Here is an 8,953-nt window from a genome sequence, read left to right on the forward strand (position 1 = left end):
AATTCTGGTTTGCCCATTTCCTATTCTCCAGTAGCCTCCTTTCTCAATTATATCTTTAACTTGCCAAATGCTCCTCCATGTGTAGCTTGGAGTAAAACTCAAATTTAATTGTAGGTAGCTTGTCCTTTTGTAGTATTTGCTTACTAAAGTTTTAGCTGCTAGAGACTCTAGATTCTTCACTAATCTCCATCTCTGTTTTGCTAGTAGCGCTCGGTTGAAAGCCTATATGTCCCTGAAGCCCAGATCTCCATTTTGTTTTAGAAGACACATCTTATCCCATTTCACCCAGTGGATTCTCTTCTCTCTATTTTTGGCTCCCCAATAGAAACGATTTATCATCGAGTTGATATGCTGGTAGAGGCTCGTTGGGAGCTTGAAACAGCCCATTATGTAAGTGGGTATAGCCTGTGCTACTGATTTAATGAGTGCTTCCTTTCCAGCCCTTGAGAGTAGTTTCTCTTTCCATCTCTTGAGCTTTTTCCATACGTGTTCTTGGACGTAGTCAAAAACCTGTTTCTTGGACTTGCCCACACAGGTTGGGAGTCCTAGGTACTTGGAATGTCTTTCTACAGACTTGAAACCCAGCCAATCATGAATGATGATCTGTCTGTTAGAAGGAACATTTCGGCTAAAAGACATTCCTGACTTCTCCAGGTTAATGCATTGTCCTAATGCATTTTGGTATGCAATAAGGGAGTCCCTTACCGCCATTAGAGACTGGTCTGAAGCTCTAGTAAAAAGAATACTATCATCTGCAAAAAAAAAGATGGTTGATTTCTGGACTGTTTCTTGTTATCTTTATACCTTTTATAATCTTGCTTTCCTACACCTTTGTTAGTAGCCCGGAAAACACTTCTGCACAAAGGATGAAAAGATAAGGGAACAGCGGATCCCCTTGTCTTAATCCTTTTGAGGGTTGAAAAATTTTGCTCGGGACACCATTTAGGAGAATAGAAAAGGATGTCAAGCTCACACAGTTCCAGATTGTTTGCACCTACCTATTTGAAAATCCCATAGCTTTTAGGACTTCCCTTAAAAAATTCCATTCAACTCTATCGTACGCTTTCTTTATATCCAGTTTTAAGCCCACGTATCCTTTATTTCCCATTGTTTTATTTTTCATGTAGTGGAAAATGTCAAAAGCTATTAGATCATTGTCCGTTATCAATCTACCTGGGATGAAAGCACTTTGATACTCACCAACGATTTGGGGAAGGATCACCTTTAGTCGATTTGCCATAGTCTTCGTAGCTAGCTTGAAAATCACATTACATAGGAAAATCAGTCTAAATTCTCTCGTGTGTCTTGGCTTGTGCACTTTGGGGATCAAGCATATAAAGGTGTGGTTTAGGGGTTTTGGGTCCGCTTCCTTATTTAGAATATCTAGCACTATTTTTGTTGCCTCCTCGCCTACCACCGGCCACAATCTTTGGTAGAATAATGCTGGTAGTCCATTCAGGCCTGGGGCTTTGGTTGGGTGCATTTGATAGAGGGCTTAGGACACTTTTTCTTTGATGAAATCCTTGTTAAGCTTCTTAAATCTCTCTTAGTTTATCCGACCTCGAACTACTTCCACCAGTTTTTCCACTTCCATGGTTTCTTCAATTGAGAATAATTTTTCAAAAAATTCCCTCATAACTTTTTCAATCTGCTCTTCATCTTCATACTTAACCCCCCGGTCATCCACTATGGCTTCAACCCGATTCCTCCTCTTCCTTTGTGATGCTTTGTGGTGAAAGAATCTCGTGTTTTTATCCCCGTGCTTTAGCCACGCAACTCTTGACCTTTGACTCCACCATATCTCTTCTGCCTTCAAGAGTTCATCCAACTCTGCTTCTGCTGCTTTGGTTCGCTACAGTGTTTCTTCAGTTTGTTGGGAGGAGTTTAGTTTGCTTATGGCCTATTGTACCTTTCTAATTCTCTTATGGATGTTCCCAAACGTTTCTCCTCCCCATTTATCCAATTTTCCAGCACAGTGACTTATCCTTTTCTGAATGGTCTCTGCCCGATCTCCCCAAGCTTCTTTAACAACTTTTTCACAATCTCCATTTGAGAACCACAACTCCTCAAATCTGAACATGTGTTCCCTCTTCCTTCCAGTTCCATTTCCTCCCGCTAAGTTGATTAACAGTGGGCTATGATTTGATTTGAATTGGCTTAGATGTTGGACTGTTGTCCTCGGAAACCACTCCTTCCATTCAAGGGTTGCAAGAGCTCGATCTAACCTTTCTTGTATGTTCCTTTCACTTGCTTGTCCATTAGACCAAGTAAAAGGGTGTCCCAAAAAACCTAAGTCCATTAGCTGGTTATTTTGGATTGCTTCTTGGAACCCTTTCACTTGGGAGAATGCTATTGGATTACCCCCTGCCCACCCCCTCCCCCCAATTTTTTCTGCTGTGTTATTACCTTATTAAAGTCACCAAAAACTACCCAGGGTAAGTCTGAAACAGAACCAAGAGTATTCAATAGATCCCATCTTACTTGTTTATTCTGACTCTCTAGATAACCATAAAAGCCGGTCAGTCGCCATTTTTGGTTACTCTCAGTTATCCTTACCTTTATGTCGATATGGTTTGGGGATAGAGAGATTATGTTTACCTCCACTGAATCATCCCACATACAGGCCAATCCTCCTCCTTTTTGTCTTCCTTCTCCGCTACAATCCACCCCTATCACATTTTGTAATCCTCCTTTGTATCTCATCCTCATAATCTCTATTGCCTTTTTCCTTGTCTCTATTAAGAAAACAAGGTTGGGAACTTTCTGTTTGATGAGCTTGTGCAAAGCTCTCATTGCCCATGGGTTCCTAAGCCCACGGCAATTCCAGCTTAGTATTTTCATAGGTCTCGGCAGGGCTGCCCAGCAGCCTCTGCCGTTTCTCTTCCAGATTTGTTGGCTAGCTTCTTCTTTTGTGGTTTTGCCTCCTCCATGGTCTCATCCTCCTCTGGGTTATTTTTCCTTTTTGGTTTTGTTTTTGTTGGTTCCTGTGTTAGCTCCAGACTGTATGTTGTTTCCCATGCTTGTCTCTTCCATTTTTTAACAGTTGACTTTTTTCCCTCTGACTCATGGTTTGTGATGTCAAGGAATGTGGTGAAATTTTTCTTATTTTGTTCTCATTCCTCCTCTTTCTTATTTGTCCCTTTTGCTCTTTCATCTTGTGTTTTCTCTTCTACTACTTTGTTTTCCTCTCCCTTCTCTATTTCTGCTTCTGCCAGTGTCTGTTGTGTTTGATCTTTCTCTTTGTTTTGGTTATCTTGCTCATTTTTGTTAACTAGAATCAGATCCTTCCTTTGATGGGAAGTTTCTGTTTCAACTATCGCAGGGGTTGGCTTGAGCCTTAGAATCAGACACATTAGTGTCCGACATTGACAGGCTTGCCAATTTTTTCATAAGTTTCTCTGCTAGCTTTTCTTTTCTCTTTTCTTCATTCCTCTTCTCCCCCTTTTCTGCCTTGCTCTTTGTGGTTCCTTGGCTTATTCTTCTCCCTGTTTGTTCTGCCTTGAGCCATGGTCCAAGTTCTTTTGATCTGGTCTTGCCTTCCTCTTCATCTCTTGCAACTTCCTCGCACGTATTTTCTTCATGTCTAGTTCTACCGCAGTAGTAGTAGAAGGTTGGGAGGCGTTCATATTTGAAATCCACCCAGGTTAGCCCATCTTCCTTGCTTCCTACATTGATCCCCTTCTTGAAAGCTGTGTCTACTTTCATTTTCACCTTAGCCTTAACAAATCTCTCTTGCTCTCTTCCTGCCCAAAGATTTCGCATTCCATTACTTTTCCATACAAGATGCAATTTTTTTCCCTAGTTTGGGTGTTTTGCAGTGCTCAGAGAGTCCCCAAATCTGCATTTTTACCTCTGCTTTTTCTAGTCTTTCTCTCCACTTCCCCCGTCTCTTTCCCATCTCCTCACCAGCAATCACGCGTTTCTGAATAACCATGGTGATCCTTCTAAGGCTTTCTCCAGATCTGATTCTCTTTTGAAGAAAAACTGGTCCATCTTCGGTCTCACTTCTGTTACTCTAAAACCCTCTGGACTTTTCCAGATGTTCGACATTGCAGTTTGGATCCATGTCAGGTTGATGTTTTTATCTATGATGATTTTTCCTATGATGCTTGTTTGACAGTTCTGGACCCCTTCAGTAACATCCTCTTCTCCATATACTATCAGCTCTTCTTCATCAACCGTATCTACTGTTTCATTGTCTTCATTATGCAGGGACTTGTCTTCTTGCTCCATCGATAACTTGATGTGTGCTTAGTTTGCGAGTAATGAGATCTAGTATTTTGTTTTGTTTGATTTTGTTGTTCTGTGTTTTTTGTGGTACACAGACTACACGATCCAAGAAGGCTTGGTTTCACGATGTGGTACGGACACAAGAACTGACTACACTCTTCAAAACCCCAGGAGAAGACCCGGGCTTGAAGAGAGGGGACATCATGACAACTTCATTCATTTTCTGATTGAAAATATCAAATGTAATTTTTTTTAATATATAACGTTTGAATGTTACTAAAATATTAAACCAGACCAAATCCTACTTAATCTCCAACATAATTCTTTAACTATAATTTTCCCCCCACAAAAGAGCATTTCGCCTAATAAGCCGTCGAGATATATAAGTGAAAAAGCATTACAAGAACCAATCAAAGCCGTTGCAGAGACACTACAGAAACACAATAGACCTAACAACAACAAATTAAGGCAATGCATCGACTATGATTATATGTCAATTCCAGCAGCAGCAGCATCAGCATGTGATGTTTACACTCTGAAAATCTTTGATATCCACCAATGGATTCACATAAACTCCTCATCATTCCCTCACCTAAAGGCACTTAAAATTGTCATTCAACAACTATCATTATATTTATTAATCAATCTTTAAGTACAAAAATAAATGCACTGATGGATAAATTAACAATCTCAGCAATAAAGGGTACAAAGATATAAATGGAACAAAACTAAAAGAGCAAAGCTTGATCTTACACAAACAGCTGCACAACACCTGCCTCGAACTACCTTAACACCGCTCAGCTGCATATCTGCATGTCAGCAGGGAAATGAACTTGTGAATGTCAAGCCATTTCAAATTTTCAATCCAATATGATCAACGTAATATCCACATCTCGTATAGTCTAAGCTAGTAATATTCAGTATCTACCTACTAGACTTGTATGCTTTCTAATACATAAAGACTTAGATGCTTGGGCCCTATTACTGTAGTATGTTGCATTCTTGCTGCTTAGTTTAATGGCATCTGAATAAAATCCATTGGCTTTCTGCTACTGCTTGCCCTTGTAAACTAGTTATTTTCTTGAGCATTAACCTGTGCAAATGTTTCTTGCTACTCTTTGGGGTGCTTGGAGATTGCGCAAGAGGCTACTGTTTGATCAAAATCCTTTGGCTTTGAAGTTTGAATCAGTAACTTTTTTTATTAAGTTGATTGCTTTGGTACAGTATGCTTCACGTATAACTGCATGAACACAGAAAAATGAGAAGATGTTTGCAAAATAACATTTGAGATTTCATCTAAGGCTACATCAGACAATATGCTGCTGCATGAGAGTTTACTTTAATTATGGGGGAAATGAAAAGATCGAAAGACAGTAAGAGTGCAGGGAAGCTTTACAACTAACAAGGATTCCCTTTGAATGATGAAAATCACAACCATTTCAGCTTAGGAATAAATTAACATCAATGCACATATATAATTACAAAAACAAAAAAGGATATAATGATAGATCCGACAAGCCACATATAACAGCTAGTCACCGAAAATGCCATATAATAAGCAACGACAAAGAAAACACTTAGGTGTGGGTAGAATAAAGAATCACAATCATGTGAAGATCTAAAAGCATTAATATGGAATCGAAAGATGATTGAGAACAAAACACAAGTTAAAAAGAAAGGGATACAAAGAAGATTTTGTGATGTCTAACAAGAAGAATCTCACCAACTTTTATCCTTGCAATAGGCCTCTAGATATCATTTCACGAAGAAGTTTCTCCGCGTTATCATTTTCACCTTTTTCAAACAGAGCACGAATGATTATTTCATAAGTCACAGCATTTGGTAAGCAACCATTGTCTTCCATTTTTGACAAGAAAGCCAATGCTTCATGAAGTAGGCCCTCCTTGCAAAGCCCATTGATCATAATAGTGTATGTCCTCACGTCTGGACGATAGCCTTTAATAGAAAGATCTTGAAAAATCTCTTTTGCATTTTTAAGTCTTCCACTTTTGCACATGGCATCTATAAGTATGGTGTATGTATATATATCTGGATCAATGCCACACTCTTTCATTTGATTGAATAACATAAGTGCCTTGTCATGTTGTTTGATATTGAACAAAGCATCCAGCAAAGAATTGTAAGTGACTATATCAGCAGGTTGACCTCGATCATGCATCTTTTCAAGAAGCTCCAAGGCACAAAGGATTCTCCTTGATTTTCCCAAGCCATCAACTAGTGTATTGTAAGTTACCGTGTCATGAACCAAGTTCTTGCGACGCATCTCTTCGAAGAGATTCAAGGCGTCATCGATCATTTTACTCTTACAAAAGCCATTAATCATGATATTGTAACTCCGAACATTAGGAAACGGTCTACTCTCGGCCATTGTGTTGAATACATATTTTGCCTTATTTACCTGATTAACCAAACAATATCCGTCCATTAAGCAGTTATAAGTAACCACATCTGGTTTCACACCATGTTTTGTCATCACAGCCAACACATTCTTAGCATCTTTGATCTTTCCTTCCTTGCATAGCCCATCGATCAAAATACTATAGGTATGAACATCTGGAGTAATGTTGGAGTAATGTTTCTAGGTACCATATCACTTAACAAATCAATGGCTTCCTTATATTGACCCGCAAGACACAATCCCAAAAATGAGAGAACTGTATGTGATAACATCGGGAGAAATTCCCTTAGCAGTTAGCAAGCATTTCAGAATATAAATGAAAAGCCTGACTTACAAGTGTATCCTTGCACAAGCTATCAATAATTGAGCTGTACATGACGACATCAGGAGCAATGCCATACTGTGGGATCTTTCTCAACACTTGAATAGCAGCTGATGTGTGTCCGGACTTACAGAGACCATTGAAGGTCCCATAAGTGACTTGATTAAAGTGAAATCCATGAGCCAGCAGTCTGTCATGAAAGCGCACTGCTTTTTCAACACTACCACAGAGACAGAGACCTTTCAGGATTGTTGTCAATGTTACCGTATTAGGTTGATAATCCATTCTGAAAATATTGGCCAATACAGAGAAAGCAAGCTTCATACAACCCATGCCGCAACAACAATTAATTACAATGCTCAAAGTAACTATGCTGGGCGCGATTCCTCTGGCTTGCAATTGCTGAAAAAGGGAAACGGCGGCGTGGAAATGGTTCGTCTTGGAAAGGGATCCCAAAATCTTGTTAAATTGGATGATGGGAGGAGTACGACGCATAGAGAGCATGCGAGTGAAGGAATCAACAGCTTGATCAACTTGACGAGTAGAATGAGAGTGAAGGGATGAGAATGAAGATGAAGAGGAAGGGAAGGAAACAAAATTAGGGATTTGGAGAAGAGAATACCTAAAAATGATCGTTGAGGTTGAGGATGACAACATTTTAGTGATTCGCACTTTGGCTGTTAAGTTAGAGGGAGTGCTGTCTGCTCTCTGGTCCAAGACGTAGACGACTAGACGTTGCTATCTCTGCGGAAATAGTTCTCTCAATTTTGTTGGGTATGTCTGAGACAACTTTTTGCAGCGCATTATCGGTTACACATTTATATATACTATCATATTTTATTAAAGAAAACAGATTTTGTTATATAGATAATGATTTTTGTGAATAATGTAAATAATAAATTTTAAAATTAGTTAAATAAAGTAAAAATATATTACATCTCCAAATTATCCATGTAAAAATAAAAAATCAAACAGTACCAAATCATACTTAATCTCAAGCATAATTCTTTTATACCTCCCCACCCCAAAAAAAAAAAAAAAACAAAAGAGAGCATTTCGCCTAATAAGCCGTCGAGATAAGTGAAAAAGCATTACAGCTGCAAGAACCAATCAAAGCCGTTGCAGAGACACTACAGAAACACGATACACCTAACAACAACAAATTAAGGCAATGCGTCGACTATGATTATATGTCAATTCCAGCAGCAGCATCATCAGCATGTGATGTTTAACACTCTTTCAATCTTTGATATCCACCAATGGATTCACATAAACTCCTCATCATTCCCTCACCTAAATGCACTTAAAATTGTCATTCAGCAACTATCATTATATTTATTAATCAATCTTTAAGTACAAAAATAAATGCCACTGATGGATAAATTAACAATCTCAGCAATAAAGGGTACAAAGATATAAATGGAACAAAACTAAAAGTGCAAAGCTTGATCTTACACAAACAGCTGCACAACACCTGCCTCGAACTATCTTAACACCGCTCAAATGCATATGTGCATGCCAGGGAAATGAACTTGTGAACGTCAAGCCATTTCAAATTTTCAATCCAATATGAACAATAATATCCACATTTTGTGTAGTCTAACCCAGTAATATTCAGTATTTACCTATTACACTTGCATGCTTTCTTATATAGTTATACATAAAGACTAAGAATCTATTCCTCAAACACAAAATGAATTTATAATTTTATATACTGATCATCACCATTTAGTTATAGTTGCCATGAAATCAAATATGTTGAAAATAAAGGGATTCAAATCATTATTTAAATCTACATAGCTAAAATTAAGCAAAGGGTTTCTAATTATGGTATGCAAAGCCATACTAGCAGAAGGAAGCAAAAAGGAAAAAGGAAGATACCCTAGATGCAGTTGCAGGATTAAAGTAACTAGAGCTACAGCCACCAACTGCCACCTTAGGGAAATCATTGGTATCACATATGCATGTCCATAATGATTCAC

The 8,953-nt window shown here is 38.5% G+C and overlaps 1 protein-coding gene across 4 annotated transcripts; it reads right to left on the reverse strand.

Moving 5' to 3' along the window:
* Positions 1-4,537: 4,537 nt before the first annotated feature.
* LOC148566028 (uncharacterized) lies at positions 4,538-7,748 on the reverse strand. Of its 4 annotated transcripts, XM_088487717.1 has the most exons (4): positions 5,954-6,822; positions 5,159-5,470; positions 4,984-5,039; positions 4,538-4,822 (listed from the first exon to the last, which is right to left on the reverse strand). In XM_088487717.1, exon 1 carries the CDS (start codon positions 6,722-6,724, stop codon positions 5,960-5,962), a length of 765 nt encoding a protein of 254 aa, XP_088343843.1. In that variant the 5' UTR covers positions 6,725-6,822; the 3' UTR covers positions 4,538-4,822; positions 4,984-5,039; positions 5,159-5,470; positions 5,954-5,959. The 4 variants fall into 4 exon arrangements, 3 of the variants coding, with proteins under 3 accessions (XP_088343843.1, XP_088343841.1, XP_088343842.1); XM_088487715.1 differs by having other exon boundaries at positions 4,984-5,470; XM_088487716.1 differs by having other exon boundaries at positions 4,538-4,831; positions 4,984-5,470.
* Positions 7,749-8,953: the final 1,205 nt, after the last annotated feature.

Source organism: Arachis ipaensis, chromosome B5 (assembly GCF_059453495.1).
Source record: "Arachis ipaensis isolate K30076 ecotype BB chromosome B5, ASM5945349v1, whole genome shotgun sequence".
Lineage (NCBI taxonomy): Eukaryota > Viridiplantae > Streptophyta > Magnoliopsida > Fabales > Fabaceae > Arachis > Arachis ipaensis.